The following is a 22,199-nucleotide window of genomic DNA, read 5'->3' on the forward strand; positions in this document are numbered from 1 at the left end:
TTTAGATGTTTAGGGAAAGTAAATGTAAAAATAAATTAACCTTTATCATAATCATGATCATGATTTCTGAGCAGAGAAGGCCTTGCTGGCCCTGACGGCCCACCACTGCTAGATTCACAATAAGGGGCGTTCTCAGCAGGAAACACATCACAAGTAAGGAAGTAACAAGCTCAAAGAGGACAGTGAAGCTGCTGTGCGCCCCCTGCTGGCTGTCAGTGAGCATCATGTTTATATCTGAAATGTTTGTTGTAACTACATTTCTACTTGCCGTTATTTATAGTTATTACCTTTCCTTTTCTTCTTATTTTAGTTTTTATATTCAAACCAATCATTATTTGTTCTTCTAAATCTCTTTTTACCTGTAACATTTATGTCACCACATATTCTTTTATAGTTTTTACCCTATTCTTATTTTAGTTGAGTTAATGATTCTTTGTGCTGCAACGACTGGATTTCCTCCTGAAGATTAATATTGTGTTAAATGTGCACAAAGAACAAACAGAAAGATTCTGCAGCATGTCAACAACAGAATTAAGGTTTTATTGAAGATAAAATAAAATAAATAACTTTACACCAGAGAGAGACAACATGTGATAAATCATCTCAGCAGCTGGAGGTCAGAGGTCAGACAGGTGTTCAGGTGTTCAGGTGGACCTCAACGAGGAGTAGACCACCTGTGGCTCGGGCAGAAACTCTGAACACAAACAAACATTATGAAAATATTTAATAAGTCAGATTTATTCATATTTTATGTGCAGAGTGACATTTGAATAAAGCAGCAGCCGTACCTCTCGTCCTGTTCGCTCTGATCTCTATCTGTCCGTAAGAGACGTCTTCACTTCTCCTCACAGATGAATAAACTGCATCTGGAACATAAAGTACATGCAGCTGACCTTCCTGCAGGTAGAACAGCTGGTAATCATCGTGTCATCGTGAGCATTGCAACATGTTAATAACTGCTACATGGTTATTGTTCATGTAGAATCATTAAGAGTTATAATTGGCTGCTGTAGCACTGCTGTGAGAAGTTTTATCCTCCTCGCTTCACCTCCACACTGACCTCATTCACAACTACTACAGCAAACGGATTGCATGGCTGGAAATATGCATCAGGTTGTTCTTTGTATTTTTTGTTGTTTTATGTCTCTTATGCTACCTGTACACCAGAAGACTTTGAAAAGATTTGGAAAGACTCCTGGAAGACTATCAGCTCACACCTGCTCACATCTAAAGACAAGTGTTGAGAGTTTTTAGTCCCAGCCTAGTCTCACACTGAGATTCTACAAAGACTGTCAATCTTTCAGGGTCACTATTTACAAGACTACAACTAGATTCTTTTAGCATTTTTTAATTGCAATTTTTTTCCTCATCATGCTCTAAGTAAAAACTGACTAAATGGAGGAGAAGCAGCTTTTGGCTCCAGCTGCTCTAGTGTGTGCGGTGGATTGTGTTGAAAAAACAAAACAAAAACAAAACAATAAATAGAAGAATAGACGCCACAAAATGCCCCCTCACAAAGCTGAAAAAGGGTTTCTGTTTTCCTGACATGAAAAGTTGACTATTTTACAGTAAACAAAATAGATATAAGGAAGAATAAAGGAAAGGAAAATCTATAAATGAATTCATGATATACATTTATGCCCTATTTAATTATGCATTTGATTGAAGAGTTATATGTATCAGCTCTTTCAACTCTCATTCAGTTAATCATGCATTAATTATCGATTATTTATTACTTATTTATAGGCCTACATTTACTTTTACTGTTCTCTTGACTAAGAAACAGCGCCCCCCAAATCCCGCTTGTGGCCGTAAATATATTACATCACTATATGTTTTATTTAAGACTGAGCTTATAAGCATTATCGTAATGTTCCTTTTTCCTGTGGAAGTGGTTTTACTGGCCGGTCTGGAACCGGGGACCTTTCCCCCGCTTATATTGGTTGGTGATTGTGTTACGTCACTGCGACTTGTGATCATATCAAACACGTTTGATATGACAGAAGCCCCAGAATAATATAAAGAGAAGCACCTTATACCCTATGTGCCTTATGTTATTTTATTTTTATATACTGTATTTGATTTACTGTAACTGACATTTTTCTTTGTATATCTTGTTTATATACTGAATGCCTGTATTTCTTTCATTCTTAAATAAAGATCTGAAAAACAAACAAAAAAAAACACGTTTGATATGATCCAAACCCAAGACTAGGAAAAGACTGATATGAAACAGCGCGATTACTACCTTACACTTAACGATCGGGATGACGGAGCGCTGTGACTCCAGTAAAACTAGATTTACTGAAGACTTTCAGTTTTTAGTCTGGGACTGCAGAAATCGTTTGGTGTAAGCCCAGCATTAGAAGTTGTTTTGTGTGGAGGGGGCGTGGTGCATCAGCTGCAGGAGAATAGCATTACCTGAATAGCATTAGCTAATCACTCTCTCCCTTTTAAAAACACAGTAGTGTGCTGGACCTGAGAGAGGCAGAAGACTGGAGCACACACTCAGCCAAGCAGACGGAGCACGGCAGCATAAAGCCCGAGGAGGTGCCTGCGACCGGCTCTGTGTTATTGTTTAATGCTACCTGTACACTAGAAGACTTTGAAAAGATTTGGAAAGACTCCTGGAAGACTATCAGCTCACACCTGCTCACATCTAAAGACAAGTATTTAGAGTTTTTAGTCCCAACCTAGTCTCACACTGAGATTCTACAAATACTGAATCTAGCAGGGTCACTATTTACAAGACTACAGCTAGATTCTTTTAGCATTTTTTACCTACCATGCAATGTTTGTGTGTGCAGTGGTTTGTGTTGAAAAAAAAAAAAGAAAAGAAGAGAAGACGCCACAAAATGCCCCTCGGAAAGCTGAAAAGGGGTTTCTGTTTTTCTGACATGAAAAGTTGACTATTTTACAGTAAAAATAGACAAGAAGAATAGATAAGGAAGAATAAAGGAAAGGAACATTTTGAAAATAATTCATTATATATACATTTATGTCCTATTTAATTATAATTTGTTTAATTGAATAATTATACTTATCCGCTCTATCAACTTTCATTTAGTTGATCACACATTAATCATCAATTAATTTATTTATGTATACATTTATTTATACATTTTAACTGGGTCTCCTTACTGTTCTCTTGACTAAGAAACAGCGCCCCCAAAATCCCCCTTGTGGCCGTAAAGATATTATATCTCTATATTTGTATTTAGGACTGAGCTTACTAACATTATTGTGATGTAACTTTTTCCTGTGGAAGTGGTTTTACCGGCCGGTCTGGAACCGCTCATCTATTGGTTGGTGATTGTGTTCCGTCACTGTGACTTGTGATCCAAACCAAAGACTAGGAAAAGACTGATATGAAACAGAGCAGATTACTACCTTACACTTAGCGATGGAGATGACGGGAGCGCTGTGACTCCAGTAAAACTCCTAGATTTACTGAAGACTTTCAGTTTTTAGTCTGGAACTGGGAAAATCGTTTGGTGTAAGCCCAGCAAAAGTGTGTGTTTAAATAAAGAAAGCTGAACTGTCCCTGTGCTCCGTGTCATACCTGTTGAGGAAGAACCCACAGTGGCTCAGACTATGCCACATTTTGTGTCTCTTTGAAGTCGTTCTGCTTGCAACTTGTAGTTTTTTGCTCTCTGAGGTTGCTTTGAGTCTCTAGGGTCAGTTGTATCTCTGGTTGTCATTTGACATCTTTTGTAAGCTTTTTGCACCTCTTTGTAGTCATTTTGTCTCTTTGTAGTTGTTTTGTGTCTCTTAAGTAGTTTTGCATCTCTTTGTAGTTGTTTTGTGACTATTTGAAGTGATTTTATGTCTCTCTTTGAAGTCGTTTGCTTGCAATTTGTAGTTTTTTGCTCTCTGAGGTTGTTTTTAGGTCTCTGGGGTCAGTTATATCTCTGGTTGTCATTTAACATCTATTGTAGACTTTTTGCATGTCTTTGAAGTCATTTTGTGTCTCTTTGAAGTCGTTCTGCTTGAAACTATAGTTTTTTCTCTCCCTCTCTGAGGTTGTTTTGAGTCTCTGGAGTCAGTTGTATCTCTAATTGTCATTGAACATCTTGTGACTTTTTTGTCTCTTTGTAGTTATTTTGCATGTTTTTGTGGTGATGTAACATCTTTTAAGAGATGTTTTCTGTCTCTTTGTTGTCCTTTTACATGTCATTCTACTTGAGGTTGTTTTGTATTTATTTGTCGTCATATTGTGAGTCTTTGTAGCTGTTTTTATCTCTCTGATGTTGTTTTGAGTCTCTTGAGTTATTTTTTTGTCTTTTTTGATTATTTGCATCTGTGATGGCCCTTGGCCATTCTGTGTTCTGCTGGCCTCTCTGTGCTCCTCCCTTCCCAGGTTTTCCCTGCCTGTCTCTCTCTCACCTCGTTGGGGAGATTCACCCCACCTGTGGCTCATCTATAAAGGCATGGCCTTTCCAAGATGGCGCTCTCTCCCTCTTGGACGGCTGGTGCCTCAAGGCACACCAGCATGGTTTTGTATGGTTTGATTGGGTTCTGTTGGCTCTTTTGTTTTGTCATACTCACACACACCTTTCACTAGTGATGGGATGATGATACCTCACAAACTGTGTCAGCACTGTATTGACACTGTGTTGGTCACTCAATAGTGACCCCTGCAGTAGTTATAAAACCATTGCAGGTAAACAAAATGAAAATGAGATGGAAAAGCTAACATGCTGCAAACCCAACATCAGCCTGTGAAATATTTAATCGCCAGTCCTTTACTTAAAATATGATCTCATCATTGTATAATTTCATTTCCTGAGTTCAATTTGTTTGCTGAGTTAAATTGTTCATGAGAAGAGTTTAAAATTTGCTTAAAACCTTGTTTGTGTAAATGCTAAACTGAGTTGGTATGTAAAATATAGCAAATTTGTCTGTAATAAAATTCAGAGTTCAATTATTCCAGACTGGGGAAAACTTCTTGGAACGATCCATGAAGTCAGTGGAACAAGGTGAGGCCAAGCAAAAATCAAACAGCAACAGCAAAACTCCATCCAACAAACCCACAACATGTCGATACAGTTTGTTCCCTTATCAACACACTTTGGCGCAGCACTTCGAAACGGCACACTACCTGTATCGGTCACATGATTTTTTTTTAAAGCAATATACGCACCAATACGGGGTTTCACTCTTGTGTGCTCGGCACAGTGCTGACGCACCAGTGTTGTTTGTCCCATCACTACCTTTCACCACACCACTGATTACTGACCTACACTTAAATTTTGTTATTTAAATAAACTTATGGTTAATTTAACTGATTGCTGTGTGGTTCTCCCTTTTTGGTTGTGCTCTTGAACGAGCTGGGCATAACAAGTGGGGGCTCGTCCGATTTTGATCTTGGGAGTGTCAATGTTGGCACTTGTGTGGCAGTAGAATTGGGAGCCTCACAGTGGTTTGGTTTTTGTGTAGTGTTAACCAGGGGGGTAAATGGTGTGATGCTCTTTGTTGAACTACATTCAGAGAGTGGTGTTTTTAGGTTGCACTGTATGTGGCTGTAGGGAGGTTGTGGCTGGAGCAGTTGTATCCCTCAGGTAGGCTGAAGTGGCAGTTCTCTCACAAGGAGGGGTTGCTCTGGTTTTTTTTGCAGGGCTGTTTGTTGTTTTTGTGTGTTGTCCGTGCGGTTAGCAGCAGTTGTCTCGGGAGCACCCCAAAGTATTGGCTGGGACAAGTGTCTTCCCCAATACGAATGGTTTTAAGGTGCATAAATACCCCCCGCCAGTACGCACATGAAGACTAGGGTGCAGTTAGTTAGTTTGGGTTAGGCAGATAGGAGGGGGCGCTCCTTTGTCACTTAATCTCTCTGTGGTTGTGTACTGTGTGATTTATTGCTTTCTCTTTTGGGTGAGGTCTATGAAGTTTGCATTGCTTGTGGTTTAGGCTGACAGTATGGATACTGAGCATAGTAATACACTGGTTTCTGAGTTCCTCCATCTCGTAGCACTTTAGCTCATTTTGCCAAATCAGATCTGGTGGACTTGGCAGTACACTTGGGTTGGTCTAAAGATAAGGGGGTGCCAAAAAAGGCTGAGCTACGGGGTATTGTTGAGGGGCTGGCTTTGTCTGCCGATCTTTTGGAGGTGGCTCAGGCTCCAGTAGCTCTTGTGGGTCCAAGTGTTGGGGATGGGGCTTGGTCGTTTGAGCAGTGTCTGCAATTAGAGAGGGAAAAGGCAAAACTGGAGCGGGAGAGATTTCACTTTGAGTTGAAGCTGAGGGCTGCAGCAGCGTTGGAGAAGGAAAGAGTTAAAGTAGAACGACTGAGGTTGAAGCTAATGGATGAGAAGTGTGGTAGAAGTGTGGCTACAGGGATGCATCATGGCTTCGATGTTACTGAAGGGTTGCGTTTGTTGCCAAAATTCGATGAAAAAGACCCTGACACATTTTTTGCATTGTTCGAACGGGTAGCAGGCATGAGGGGCTGGTCGGATGCCCACCAGACTTTAATGCTGCAGTGTATATTCACAGGCAAGGCCCAGAGAGCTTTCTCTGCCCTCAGTTCTGTGGACAGTGCTAGTTATAGCAAAGTTAAAGCTGCAGTCCTTAAAGCATACGAGCTGGTGCCAGAAGCTTATAGGCAGAGATTTAGAAGCTGGAAGAGGAGAGACCAGCAAACCCATGTTGAGTTTGTTCGAGAGATTTTGACTCATTTCAGTCGGTGGTGTTTGGCATCCAGTTTGGAGTCGTATGAGGATTTGGTTGACCTGATTGTGTTAGAACAGTTCAAGAGTTCGTTGCCTGTCCAGCTAGCCACCTATATTACTGAAAAGAAGGTTAAAACGGCAGCCGCAGCGGCAGTGTTGTCAGACGAATATGTTTTAACGCATGGTCATGGTTTAGCTGGTGGCCAGGGCCAGAGAGAGGGACAATGGAGGGATAGCTTTAGGTTTAAGCCTAATAGGCCTTCAGTAGCTCATGAGGTTTCTCATGCTGCTGTCAGACATGTCCCAGGGACAGATGGGAGGTTTGATCCAGGCAGGACTTGTCATGCCTGTAAGAACAAGGGACACTGGAAAGGGGAGTGTCCAATTAGCAAAGCTGGTCAGAAATCAGCAGGTACCAGTGTGTATGTGAAGCCAGTTGGCCTGGTGACTTCTATACTTCACGCTAACATGTCTGAATCTGTTCGTCCACCAGGGACCATGCCATCTAAGAATGTGGATGAGTTGTATACACCTTTTGTTTCAGATGGTTTTGTGTCTTTAGATGGACAGGGGAAGGTACCTGTTAGGATTCTGAGGGACTCGGGAGCTAATCAGAGTCTTATCTTGAGTAGTGTGTGGCCTTTTTCAGCCCATACAGCTGCTGGAGGAAAAGTTTCTGTACTGGGTGTTGGGATGGTTACACTCTGGGTTCCTGTTCATCGTTTCCATCTTGATTCTGATTTGGTGTGTGGTGAAGTTGATGTAGCCATCCGTCCTGAGCTGCCAATACAGGGGGTCGATGTCATCCTGGGCAATGATTTGGCAGGGTCAAGGATCTGGAAAGAGGGTCCACCACTTGTGTATGTAGGTTCAGTCTTGCAGGTCCCTAAAGACCCTGAGGGGTGTGCTAAAGAGAGCCCTAAAGTGTCTTCCTCCTGTGCTGTGACCCGGGCCAGGAGTAAAGCTCTGTCAGAACAGTCTGAGCTTTCTGAACAGGGTCAGTCTTCTCAGGCAGGTGTCTCTTAGGGACAGGAGTCGTGTAAGTTCTTTTCTATTCCGTTGCCTGTATTTTCTAGGGAGGAGTGCCTCAAGGAACAGGCTGTAGATCTTACACTGGGGCCTTTGTTTGAGATGGTTTGTTCAGAGGGTGATTCCAAGAGTGTCTCTAGTGGTTATTTTCTCAGCGATGGGTTATTGTTGAGGAAGTGGGCTCGTGTGGGTTGTGGGGTACAGGTTGACAGTGTGGTCCAGGTCGTAGTTCCTTCCAAGTTCAGAGACATGGTGTTGAGCACTTCACATGATGGTGTGGCAGGCCATCTTGGCATAAAGAAAACTTATGATAAAGTGCTTCGCCATTTTTTCTGGCCTCGACTTAAAAGGTTGCTAACTATTGTAAAACCTGCAAAACATGTCAACTAACAGGAAAGCCCAATCAGAATCTGAAGCCAGCTCCCCTGTACCCAATCCCTGTTGTGGAGAAGCCTTTTGAGTATCTCTTGCTTGACTGTGTGGGCCCGCTTCCAAAGAGTAAGATGGGTAACCAGTACCTATTGACAGTGATGTGTAAGAGTACACGTTATCCTGCTGCTTTCCCATTGTGCTCGATAAAGGTCAAACCAGTGCTGAAGGCACTTACTTCCTTTATTTCGACTTTTGGTGTTCCAAAGATAGTGCAAATGGATCAGGGCAGTAATTTCATGTCTCATACTTTTTCCCAGGTGTTAAAACAGCTGAGGGTTGAACATCATGTCTCTAGCGCCTATCATCCGGAGTCTCAGGGTGTTCTGGAACGTTTTCATCAAACGTTAAAATCTATGTTGCGTTCCTACTGTACTGAGCCTTCTCAGGATTGGGAAGAAGGCCTGCCATGGTTATTGTTGGCAATAAGGGAGGTTTCGCAGACCAGTACGGGTTTCAGTCCAAATGAGCTAGTGTTCGGTCACTCTGTCCAGGGGCCGCTAGCAGTTCTGGGAGGGGATGCGAAACCTGAGGAGCCTCCTGGGAATGTTTTGGATTATGTGAATGACTTTTGTCGTCGACTGTACATTGCTTGTGCTACTGCTCACAAGAATCTTGGTGCAGCGCAAAGAAAAATGAAGGAGGGCTTCGACCAAAAAGCTGAGTTTCGGCTGTTTGAGCCAGGGGACCAGGTTCTGGTTTTGTTACCTGTGATTGGTTCACCATTTCAGGCAAGGTTTAGCGGGCCTTACACAGTGAAAAGTAGGATGTCTGAGAGGGATTATTTGATTGCCACACCTGAGAGGAGGAAGAAAGTGCAGTGGTGTCATGTAAACTTGTTGAAATCCTTTTTGACTCCCTCTGCCATGAAGGATAGTGACACACTTCCTTTAGGTGATGTTCCTAAGCCCGTGGCCACAGCTGGTGCTGGGACTTCGGACGATTTCGATGTTCCCTCTGAGCCCATTCTGACTGGAAAGCTTAAAAATTCAGAGTATCTAAACGATCTTCCCAGTCAGTTTAGTTATCTTTCAGATGCTTTCTCATTTGTCTCTCTTTTCAGATACGCCATCACGCACTAACATGATTGAGCATGACATAGAGGTGGGGGATGCTCTGCCTGTGAGGCAACATGCTTACAGGATGCTAGTAGAAAAGCGTCAGCGTATGGAAAAGGAGGTGGAGTATTTGCTGCAACATGGGTTGGCAGAACCATCATGCTCAGGCTGGGCTTCTCCATGTTTGTTGGTAGCTAAGGCAGATGGGTCAGACAGATTTTGCACGGATTTCAGGAAGGTTAATGTGCTCACCAGCCCTGATTGTTATCCACTGCCTCGCATTGAGGACTGCATTGATCAAGTAGGTGGTGCCAAATTTGTGACCAAACTGGATCTTTTGAAAGGTTATTGGCAGGTGCCAAGGTGCCAGGAGATTTCATCATTTATTACACCATGGGGTTTGTTTTCTTATTCGGTCATGCCATTTGGTCTTCGAAATGCCCCAGCAACATTTCAGCGTCTCATGAACAAAGTTTTAGCTGGTTTAGCAGGGTGTTCAGCTTATTTGGATGACATTGTGGTGTTTAGTGAGACGTGGGAAACTCATGTTCAGCGCTTGTGTGCAGTGCTTGACCGGTTGACTCAGGCAAATTCAACTGTCAATTTAGCAAGTGTGAGTTTGCAAAAGCGACCATAACTTATCTGGGTAAGGTGGTTGGTCAGGGCGAAGTTCGTCCAGTGCAGGCGAAGGTGGAGGCCATTCTCAACTACCCAGTACCAGCATCTAAGAAGGAACTGATGCGGTTCCTTGGGTTGGTGGGGTATTATCGTAGCTTCTGCCCCAACTTCTCAACTGTGGTGGCTCCACTGACAAACCTACTTAAGAAAAATATGCCTTTTGACCTCTTACTGTCATACTGCATTTAAATGTGTAAAAAGTTTGTTATGCTCTGCTCCTTTGCTCTCAGCTCCAGTCTTCCACAAACCCTTTAAAATCCAGGTGGATGCCAGTGAAGTTGGTGCTGGGGCTGTGCTCCTGCAGGAAGGGGAGGGGGCAGTTGATCATCCTGTGTGTTTTTTCTCACGTAAGTTCAACTGTCACCAGCTGAATTATTCAGTAATTGAAAAGGAGACTCTCGCGTTGATTTGGGCCCTGAAATTTTTTGAAGTGTATGTTGGCCCATCTCTGCCCGTGACCATTTTCACTGACCATAACCCTTTGACCTTTTTGAGCAGCATGCACAATGCCAATAGTAGGCTTATGAGGTGGTTGCTATTTTTACAGCCTTACACCTTGAATGTATGTCACATCAAAGGAAGCGATAATGTACTGGCTGATGCACTCTCCCGTGCACCCTGCTGATTTTGCACAAGTCCCTGTTAGTGGGGTCTTGTGTTTAAGGGGGGGGGGGGTGATGGCCCTTGGCCATTCTGTGTTATGCTGGCCTCTCTGTGCTCCTCCCTTCCCAGGTTTTCCCTGCCTGTCTCTCTCTCACCTCGTTGGGGAGATTCACCCCACCTGTGGCTCATCTATAAAGGTATGGCCTTTCCCAACCCGTTCTCATTCCCAAAGCGTAAAATACCGACGATTTGTCACACCCCTAGACGTATCATACTGACGCAAAGGGTACCCTTCCACGTCTGTGTGAAACGCTCTGGGTTCTCAATTGACTCCAATATAAACCCGCTCGCGGCGCTGAGAAACGCTTAGAGCAGAGCCTACAGCCGTCTATTCACTCCAATGATATCCCGACCACGGCCCTCCATGACGCTGCGAGCGACAATCTGATTGGAGAACCGAGGACCCTGTGCACGGAAGTATTTTTCTCACTATTTTAAGGATTTCTTTTAATGACATCATCAACATTTCTCAACACAAACACATCAAAGTCTGACTGATAATTCAACAATAAAATAGCTTCATGTTGTGGCTCTCAGTATAATTTTTTTCTCCTTCGATTCTGAGAAATAAACTTTTATTCGTTTGTTTTGGATAGCGGAAAGGCCTACATTACCCAAAATCCTCAACAACAGTTGCTACGGCACTCCGCTGGCGGACATTTCTCTCATTTTTAGTGAAAAAAAAAAATATTTTGACTTTGTTTCTGCATAAAAATGGATTTTGATTACATTTCTAGCGAGAAATATATGTTTTATTTTCTTAATATTCACTCAGTGAATGTACATAATCACTTTGTGGCGAAGATCTCGCCAGAAAAAGACGATCCACTGTGTTTTATTTTGAAATCTGTTTTATTTTGTAATCTACCGGATGTGCTGAGCGATCCTACCGGATGTGGTCCGATCCTACCGGATGGTACGATCTCATTGAATCGCGCTTCACTGTAAATGGCCCAGACTCTGCTCTCCTGTTTTAGTTAAAATTCTTCATTAAACAAACATTGTTGTCTTTTTTTAGCATAGATAATATACATACAGTATAATTATTTATTAGACAGTGTGTGATATTCGATATATTGGGTAAAAATAGGTTTTCACAACATTAATACGGAAGAACTACAAAACGAGAGGTCTAGGGAGTTGTAGTTTTTTTAATAAAACAGGGTTTCCCCTAAAATTGGAAGTTGGAAATACTTAATTAGTGGCTTTCCAGGGGTTTGAGGGGATGTCGATCACATTTTTGGCATCAGAATTTAAATATTGTCTTGTTCAATGGGGGATTTGTTATTTTTTCAGCATATCCTAAAGCCCCCCCACTCCCACCCCTTAGTGGCTATGCTCACATTATAGTCCATGTCAACACCTTTCTATAACAGTAGGTCTCATGTCTGTAACCCTTTTTTGTCTCTTAGTTATAATCATTTAAATATGCCCCAGGGTTAAGGTTCAAAGGTCAATATCTCAAAGCAAGAATATTATAGAACCTTGAAATTGATACATGTTACTCTCCAGGCCAAGACCTTTCCGGTGATGTATTTGGTTTAGCTCTATGACAAAGTTTTATTTTTTTCAAACCTTGGAAATCTGCCCTAAGAGACTTAGATTCCCACAGCCCTTTGAGTGCTCTGAGTGCTCTTTTTTCTCTTTCTTTACAAAAATAAATCCTAAAAAACAGTGAAAAGTCTGTTAAATAACAGGAAACAACTGTCAATTATTTTACAGAGACTTTCTACGAAAATACAGATAATATACAGTAATATATATTTAAAAATATATATCCGTAGAAAAATGTGCATTTTTACTCCCATTATATTAATGAACAGATTTCAACTATTATTTGTTATGATGTTTATGTAAATATTTGTAATAAAAGTAATTCATGTAAGTCATTTTATGGCATTTGTAATACATTTTGGAAAAATAAATTAAAGCTCAGTAAAATAATACAATAATAATAACAATAATAATAATAATAATTAAAGTCAAGAAAAATAAATAAATAATAGTAATAATAATAATCATAATAATCATAATAATAATACGGAAAAAACAAAAATGATAGCACAATAATAATAATTATTATTATTATAAAAGTCAAGAAAAAAACATAAAGATAAATATTAAAATAATAGTTATAATAGTAATAATAATAACAATAATAATCGAAGAGAGAAAACATAAAAATTAATTTAAAGAGAATATTACTAATAATAGTAATAATAGTCATAACAAGAATAATAATAGGAATGTGTCTGGTTGTAGAAAGCTTCTGGTTTAATAGCATTAGTGATTTCAGTTCATCTTCCAAACATCTAGAAATATAGATATATGTATAACACTCAGATGCTTTAATCCAAAATAACTTACAGAAAATGCCTCTAAAAGAGAGACAGCTGCATATATAATGGAAACTAGCTACATATATGTTGACGGGGTTAAATGATGCTTATATGATCATATAAAACATAAGCTCAGTGAAGAGGGAGATGGATGAAGGTCTCAGCTGCTGTTCTTCCTACAGACCAGCAGATGTCGCTGTGCTCTGTGTTTCCTGAGGCTTCACCTCAGCACAGAGTCAGGAGGAGCCGCTCTCATCACCGGCTGCCTCCTGGAGAGGAAGGTCCCCGTAAGTCAGCTCGTCCCAGTCACTGGCTGTAATATTAATAATAATGCATTTTATTTATAGGCGCCTTTCAGGACTCTCAAGGTCACCTTACAATAAACAATTAAAAACAAAGCAATAATAATAAAACAGCAATGGCAGTAATAATAAACAACAATGAAACAATTACAAATTAGAACAATAAAGACAACAATGACAGTAATAATAAACAACACTGAAACAGTACAGAGAAAAATTGTAATTTAAAAATGATGAATATATTAGGGATAGGCTAGTCTAAACAGGTGTGTTGTTAGAGAGCGGATGGACTGAGGGAGTTTGTTCCAGAGTCGGGGGGCAGAGCAGCTAAAAGATCGTAGTAGGTTTGGAGGAGCTCAGTGAGGTATGACGGTGCGAGGTTGTGGAGGGCTTTGAATGTGAGGAGCAGGATCTTGAAGTTAATACGGAGGTGGATCGGGAGCCAATGAAGGTGTTTGAGGACGGGAGTGATGTGCTGCGTGGATGAACTGCTGGAAATGACGCGTGCGGCCGAGTTTTGGACTAATTGCAGTTTATGGAGGGATTTTTGTGGTAGACCATGAAGAAGAGCATTACAGTAATCGAGTCGGGATGTGACAAGGGCCCATCTCTCTCCCTATTATGGGAGAGAGATGGGCGAAGGCGATTGATGTTGCGAAGATGAAAGTATGCAGACCGGGTGATATTATTGATATGGGCAGTGAAGGAGAGGGTGCTATCCAGGATGACGCCCAGACTTTTGACCTGAGGGGAGGGATGGATCGGGGTGCTATTATCAATATGCAGTGAGAAACTGTTGGTTTTGGATTTGAATACCTTTTGAATACCATCCAAAAAAGAGCATGTTTAATGAACACACTCTTTTTATTTAAAATAGTTAAAATTACTACTTTGTTAAGGTTTCTGAACCTGGTGCCTACATTACCCAGAGTGCAACGGGCTAGTAGCAGCTAATGTATCCTGTGAGAGAGAGGAGCAGCAGGCTGCAGAGGTCTCACCTCTTTCTAAGCTCCAGATGTCTTTATAACAATAAACTCTTTTTAGAAACAAAGATGATGTCTGTAACTTCAGGGTCATGACGACTATAATCTCATAAAATCAAAACATGGAAATATCCTTCATTAGGAATATTTGATCACAATCAACAGTTTTCATGTTGTTGATTCTAAACAAAGAGAAGTTACCACCTCTCCTGTGAAACCAAAGGGCTGCTGCAGCAGTATTCTTTTTTTTTAAATATATATGAAAGCAATATATCATATTTAGTAACAGTAAAATGCTGTTAAAGGACTAACATCACTGAACTGCTGTTATGTTTGTCTTGTTTCACTATTGATATTTTCCTCAGATTATTCTCATACAGTACCTGTAGCCGTGCTGACTCTGGTTCATGCTAACTTTGAAGATGCTCAAAAAGAGAAATTAAATCACGTTATTGTTCTATTTATTTATTTTTATGATTTAGCTGACACATTCCCAGCATGCTCTCTGAGTGTTTGCTCACCTGACCAGGTGTTTGTTGTGTGCAGGTCCTCATGGCGCTGCGGGGCCCGCTGCAGAGCCGACCCCGGTATTGCTGACAGTGATGCGCCACCTGCTGGTGGTGTTTCCGTACTGCAGCGCCACAGCGCTCATGCTGTCGGTGTATCGACGCAGGTCCCCAGGTGACTCCTGCAGCTTCTTTGTTCTTACAACATACTTCACATCAAGTCATTTATCAGCTCATTAATAGAATTATTATTTACCTCTGCAGGGAGGAAGCAGCCTGTTTCCATGACGATGTCCCCGACCAGCGGGGATGATGACCCCAACTATGATGATGTGGACGCTGATGTCACCACCGAGCATCATTTCTAAACGTTCTCTCCTCATGTACATTTTAAATACTTTTATAAAAAAGTAACCTCCTGCTCCTCTGAGGGGCTCGTCCTGCTCCTCTGAGGGCCTCCTGCTCCTCTGTGGGGCCTCCTCCTGCTCCTCTGACAGCCTCCTCCTGCTCCTCTGAGAGCCTCCTGCTCCTCTGTGGGGCCTCCTCCTGCTCCTCTGAGGGCCTCCTCCTGCTCCTCTGAGAGCCTCCTCCTGCTCCTCTGAGGGTTTTAAATTGCTGTGTTTCCTTTTGTTTTCTTGATTGTTTTTGTTTTGACTTATATTTCTAAGTTTGAAAAATGATGTTTCAGTCACCTTGTTGATGTGAGAGCTGAGTAAAGACTCTTTTTAAACAGCGTGTCTCTTTTTGTTTCTTGTTTCATTGAGTGTTTCAGTGAGTCGTAAGCTGCTATTCGCTTCAGTCGTGTGCAGATTAGAGACTGAGTCAGGCAGGGAAGTCTTAAACCTGCTTTCTCTCCACTGCTGCAGAAAGAAGTCTGATTGTATGAAAAATCTATGAAAAAATAATGTATGTCCTCAGTAAACAGTCTCATGGTGAGTTTATGATCTCAATCGTTAGTCTCAAGTCTTCTTCAACATAACATGATGTTCATTTAGTAAATTATGGTGCATTTAGTGTCAAACAGAGCAGAACTTTGAGTGCTTTTACTTTTTTTTGCCTCGATTCTGTCCACCCTGCGTCCTCATTTCTGACTCTTGGATCAGGTTCCTCAGACAGAATCTGAGAGTTTTAGACATGATAGAAGAGGTTTACTGACTTTGGTTTGTTTTGAAGATCAGAACTGAAGAGAAATGAACCTCAGGTCAGTTTAGGTTTTAATAACAGCCTGCACTTCAGACTCTGGTTGTTTCCTCTTCTGTGGCTAAAATAAGAATATGTTAATGACAGAAGCGACACAGACTAAAACATGATCACATGGAAACTAAACAGAGAAAGAAAAGATGTTCCTCATTTCAGTTTATTTGATCTGTAGAGATATCAGTCATTTGAAAAGTTGAAAAATTCAGCCAAACTAAAGTTAACTTGGAATCCCAACAATACGTTTTCTGTTCTTTTCCCATTCTCCTCTCTGTGTCCTTGTGTTTCACTGCAACATAAAATCTCTATAAACCTAAATGTCCTTAACTCTATGGAATCAGCACAATCAAACATGTCTTTGTGCAGAATAACATAGAATAAAGACATTCTGACACAAATATCAACATTTTAACACAAGTGTTGGTCACTTTTTATAACAGAAACGATGATACGTTCAAGAACTGTCAGAAAGGTCAAAGTCCTACAATAGTGCCTGTTTTTACAGTATCTTTCTGTGATAAACGGTGTGTTTTTGGCAATTTTATTCAACTAAAATATACTTTTTAAGAGGATTAACAACCAAACTCATAAGATAATCTGAACAACTTTCAGCTTTCATTTTGACCAAAAACAGAGAAACAGGGTGCAAAAGTTCAGACCACAAGGAAAAGCTACACTAATGCTTTTAGCTGCTACAGGGATTTTCGTCAAATTTCAGCCCTTGGTTCTATATTGTGACTGTTTCCCCTCGAGTCCTCTGCAGATCAGAAACAAACGAGGACCCAGAACGCTTCCCTGTGGAATGCCACATCTCCTAGTTTGAATTAAAGTCAGAAAGTCACATTTTTCTTTAGACTTCAAACATGTTTTATTTATTTTCACAACAGTTTAGAAGTGATGCTCTGTGGTGACAACAGCGATGACATCATCATACTCATCATCCAATCCCTCGTCAGCCTGGGTGGGCGGAGTCATCGCCACGGAGACGGGCCAGTCCGTTCCTTCAGTCAGAGCAGGTTAGAAAGAGAAATGTAGATAACTGATCAACTGAAGAGTTCTGTTAGAGACAACTGTCAGTCACCAGAGTCTCAGTGATTGATTGACTGATTGACTGATTGATTGATTGATTGATTGATTGATTGATTGATTGATTGATTGATTGATTGATTGATTGATTGATTGATTGATTGATTGATTGATTGATTGATAAAACAATGATTACCTGTGGCTCTGTGTCGATATAAAGACACCATGATGAAAGTGGAGATGCAGTACGGACAGAACACCACCAGGTGACAGACCAGTCGGAGCATAAGGTGAAGGGGGCCGGAGGCAGGAGGCGGGGCTTCAGTGGGAGGTGAGGGTGTTTCTGTGGAGAGAATCCAAGCTGGTCAGGTGACTCTCTGGATGAATTCAGTGGTAAAATAAAAGCGTATCTTTGAAGTACTTTTGTGTATTGATGTAGTTTTGCATATCTTTGTAGTTGTTCTATGTATAATTCATAATTGTTTTGAATATATTTGTAGTTGTTTTGCATCTCTTTGTAGTCATTTAGTGTATCTTTGAAGTAGTTTTGTGTACCTGTGTAGTTGTGTGGTGTATCTTTGAAGTAGTTTTGTGAAGCTTTGTGGTATTTTTGTGTGTCTTTGTGGTTGTGTATCTATATAGCAGTTGTGCATATCTGTGCAGCAGTTGTGTGTATCTTTTCCCTCCTCACCTGTGACAGTGACCCAGCTGGGTTCAGACTCTCCAACACTGCTGATGTGACACTTGTAGAGACCTTCATCAGACCTGGAAACATGGCGGATGGTCATGTGACCTTCAGGCTCAGTCCTGATGAAGGAGCCATCTTTATAGAAATCAGCTGGGAAGTCGGAGGACGTCTTTGTTTTACAGCGCAGAGTGACATCATGTCCCTCCATCACAGGGAGGACAGGACTCTGCAGGATCACTGGACCACCTGAACACAGAGACAAACTGCAGCATTTCATCCGTTTACACACAGCTTCATCAACACTGAGTCCACAGTCTGATCTTACCAGTGACAGTGATGTTGATGGTGTTACTGGTTGCTCCCTCTCTGGACTCACACCAGTAAACTCCACTGTATGATTTAAGAGTGTAGCTGATGTTACAGGAGGAACCAGCTGGTCGTCCCCAACCAGCTCCACACTGAGTCCTGGTTTCATCAGTTGTGTTCCTCCTCAGAGTCCATCCAGCAGAGCTGTCGTCCTCCTCACAGCTCAGAGAAACAGACTGTCCTTTAAACATCTGAGAGCTGCTGGGACTCACAGTCAGAGAGGCTGCAGGGAGGAGACAGAAAGATTCAGTGTGAGATGATGGATATCGAATGGAAAAGCTTCTCAGACAGAATCAGTGAGTTTCAGACGAGACAGAAGAAGTTTACTGACCTTGGTTTGTGGTGCAGATCAGCAGTGAGCTCAGAACTGCAGAGAAATGAACCTCAGGTTAGTTTGAAAGAACAACTGTGTCTTCCAGCTTTAACAACAGTTTATTGAGCTTTTTAAGATGTGAATGTAGTGCAAAGTTAGCATGAACCAGAGTCAGCACGGTTACAGGTACTGTATGAGAATAATCTGAGGAAAATATCAATAGTGCAACAAGACAAACATAACAGCAGTACACTGACATTAGTCATTTAACAGCATTTTACTCTTTAATTACTATACATAATATATTGCTTTCACTTATATTTAAAAAATATTAAAGATACATCAACATTTTTTTAAACTGTCACATAATGGTAGTTCTATCTTACTTTCTTCTCTTTACTGCTGTTTTGTTTACACTGATCAATAAACTGTCAAATGTTTTTACAATAAATGAAATCTTTAAAAACAAATAACAAACATAATGTACTTACAGACGAGCTGCTGAAGAGATGTTTGCCCCATCGTTCCACTCTGAGATGTGACATCGGACAATTTTTTTTGTTGGTTGAGAGAAGTTAACACCACCGTTTCCTCTGTGAAGACGGCTGCAGCAGCCCTGTGGTTTCACAGGAGTGGTGGTCACTTCTCTTTGCTTAGAATCAACAAGAAGAAAACTGTTGATTGTTATTTAATATTCCTAATGAAGAATATTTCCACGTTTTTATTTGATGAGATTGTAGTCGTCATGACCCTGAAGTTACAGACATCATCTTTGTTTCTGAAAAAGAGTTTATTGTTATAAAGACATCTGGAGCTTAGAAAGAGGTGAGACCTCTGCAGCCTGCTGCTCCTCTCTCTCACAGGATACATTAGCTGCTACTAGCCCGTTGCACTCTGGGTAATGTAGGCACCAGGTTCAGAAACCTTAACAAAGTAGTAATTTTAACTATTTTAAATAAAAAGAGTGTGTTCATTAAACATGCTCTTTTTTGGATGGTATTCAAAAGGTATTGAAAAGTTTCAATCTGGTTTCCGTCCTCATCACAGCACTGAAACAGCCCTGGCAAAGATCACCAATGACCTTCTCACAGCAGCAGATTCCGGACATCTCTCCATACTCATCCTCCTTCACCTCACTGCAGCTTTTGATACAATCTCACATAGAATCCTCCTCAACCGCCTAAACTCCATTGGTCTTACTTTCACCACTCTCTCCTGGTTCACCTCCTACCTCTCCGGTCGCACACAGATGGTACAGCTCAGGAATCACAAATCCCAACCCTCCCCAGTCACTTGTGGTGTACCACAGGGCTCTGTCCTTGGCCCCCTTCTTTTCATCATCTATCTACTCCCTCTCGGTAATATCTTCAGGCATCACGGACTCAATTTTCATTGTTATGCAGACGACACCCAGCTCTATCTCTCCCGCAATCCTGGTTCTCCCACAACTTTCTTAAACTCAATGGAAATAAAACAGAACTCCTTTTGGTTGGCAGTAAATCCACATTATCCAAAACCAACAGTTTCTCACTGCACATTGATAATAGCACCCTGATCCATCCCTCCCCTCAGGTCAAAAGTCTGGGCGTCATCCTGGATAGCACCCTCTCCTTCACTGCCCATATCAATAATATCACCCGGTCTGCATACTTTCATCTTCGCAACATCAATCGCCTTCGCCCATCTCTCTCCCATAATAGCACCTCCATACTGGTCAACGCCCTTGTCACATCCCGACTCGATTACTGTAATGCTCTTCTTCATGGTCTGCCACAAAAATCCCTCCATAAACTGCAATTAGTCCAAAACTCGGCCGCACGCATCATTTCCAGAAGTTCATCCACGCAGCACATCACTCCCGTCCTCAAACACCTTCGTTGGCTCCCGATCCACCTCCGTATTGACTTCAAGATCCTGCTCCTCACATTCAAAGCCCTCCGCAACCTCGCACCGTCATACCTCACTGAGCTCCTCCAAACCTACACACCCTGCCGTACACTCAGGACCTCCTCTGCTTCACTCCTCTTCATCCCTTCCGCCCATTTAGCCACAATGGGACTACGATCTTTTAGCTGCTCTGCCCCCCGACTCTGGAACAAACTCCCTCAGTCCATCCGCTCTCTAACAACACTGTCAACTTTCAGGTCACATCTCAAAACACACCTGTTTAGACTAGCCTATCCCTAATATATTCATCATTTTTAAATTACAATTTTTCTCTGTACTGTTTCAGTGTTGTTTATTGTTTATTATTACTGTCATTGTTGTCTTTATTGTTCTAATTTGTAATTGTTTCATTGTTGTTTATTATTACTGCCATTGCTGTTTTATTATTATTGTTTTGTTTTTAATTGTTTATTGTAAGGTGACCTTGAGAGTCCTGAAAGGCGCCTATAAATAAAATTCATTATTATTATTATTATTATTATTACAGCCAGTGACTGGGACGAGCTGACTTACGGGGACCTTCCTCTCCAGGAGGCAGCCGGTGATGAGAGCGGCTCCTCCTGACTCTGTGCTGAGGTGAAGCCTCAGGAAACACAGAGCACAGCGACATCTGCTGGTCTGTAGGAAGAACAGCAGCTGAGACCTTCATCCATCTCCCTCTTCACTGAGCTTATGTTTTATATGATCATATAAGCATCATTTAACCCCGTCAACATATATGTAGCTAGATTCCATTATATATGCAGCTGTCTCTCTTTTAGAGGCATTTTCTGTAAGTTATTTTGGATTAAAGCATCTGAGTGTTATACATATATCTATATTTCTAGATGTTTGGAAGATGAACTGAAATCACTAATGCTATTAAACCAGAAGCTTTCTACAACCGGACACATTCCTATTATTATTCTTGTTATGACTATTATTACTATTATTAGTAATATTTTTTTATTATTAATTTTTATGTTTTCTCTCTTCGATTATTATTGTTATTATTATTACTATTATAACTATTATTTTAATATTTATCTTCATGTTTTTTTCTTGACTTTTATAATAATTATTATTATTGTTGTGGCTATTATTTTTATGTTTTTTCCATATTATTATTATTATTGTATTATTTTACAAAGCTTTTATTTATTTTTTCTAAATTTATTACAAATGCCATAAAATGACTTACATGAATTACTTTTATTACAAATATTTACATAAACATCATAACAAATAATGGTTGAAATCTGTTAATTAATATAATGTGAGTAAAAATGCACATTTTTCTACGGATACATATTTTTAAATATATATTACTGTATATTATCTGTATTTTCATAGAAACTCTCTGTATAATAATTGACGGTTGTTTCCTGTTATTTAACAGACTTTTCACTGTTTTTTAGGATTTATTTTTGTAAAGAAAGAGAATAAAGAGTGACTCCTGCAGCTTCTTTGTTCTTACAACATACTTCACATCAAGTCATTTATCAGCTCATTAATAGAATTATTATTTACCTCTGCAGGGAGGAAGCAGCCTGTTTCCATGACGATGTCCCCGACCAGCGGGGATGATGACCCCAACTATGACGATGTGGACGCTGATGTCACCACCGAACATCATTTCTAAACGTTCTCTCCTCATGTACATTTTAAATACTTTAAAAAATATGTTTTTCTATTTTTTTTACATGATACGGCTGGAGTCGTTTTGGTTTGTGTGATTATTATGTCTCTGAGAGCCTCCACCTGCTCCTCCTGCTCCTCTGAGAGCCTCCTCCTGCTCCTCCTGCTCCTCTGAGAGCCTCCTCCTCCTCCTCTGAGAGCCTCCTCCTGCTCCTCCTGCTCCTCAGAGAGCCTCCTCCTGCTCCTCTGAGGGCCTCCTCCTCCTCCTCTGAGAGCCTCCTCCTGCTCCTCCTGCTCCTCAGAGAGCCTCCTCCTGCTCCTCTGAGGGCCTCCTGCTCCTCTGAGAGCCTCCTCCTGCTCCTCTGAGGGCCTCCTGCTCCTCTGAGAGCC

The 22,199-nt window shown here is 41.1% G+C and overlaps 1 protein-coding gene across 1 annotated transcript; it reads right to left on the reverse strand.

The window, feature by feature from the left end:
- Nucleotides 1-16,740: 16,740 nt before the first annotated feature.
- Nucleotides 16,741-18,767, reverse strand: LOC131989267 (high affinity immunoglobulin epsilon receptor subunit alpha-like). The gene is made up of 6 exons (XM_059354457.1): nucleotides 18,737-18,767; nucleotides 18,264-18,299; nucleotides 17,892-18,155; nucleotides 17,540-17,812; nucleotides 17,075-17,197; nucleotides 16,741-16,853 (listed from the first exon to the last, which is right to left on the reverse strand). The coding sequence occupies exons 1-6, from the start codon at nucleotides 18,765-18,767 to the stop codon at nucleotides 16,741-16,743; spliced, it is 840 nt and encodes a 279-aa protein (XP_059210440.1).
- Nucleotides 18,768-22,199: the final 3,432 nt, after the last annotated feature.

The sequence above is a fragment of the Centropristis striata genome, chromosome 17 (assembly GCF_030273125.1).
Source record: "Centropristis striata isolate RG_2023a ecotype Rhode Island chromosome 17, C.striata_1.0, whole genome shotgun sequence".
Classification (NCBI taxonomy): domain Eukaryota; kingdom Metazoa; phylum Chordata; class Actinopteri; order Perciformes; family Serranidae; genus Centropristis; species Centropristis striata.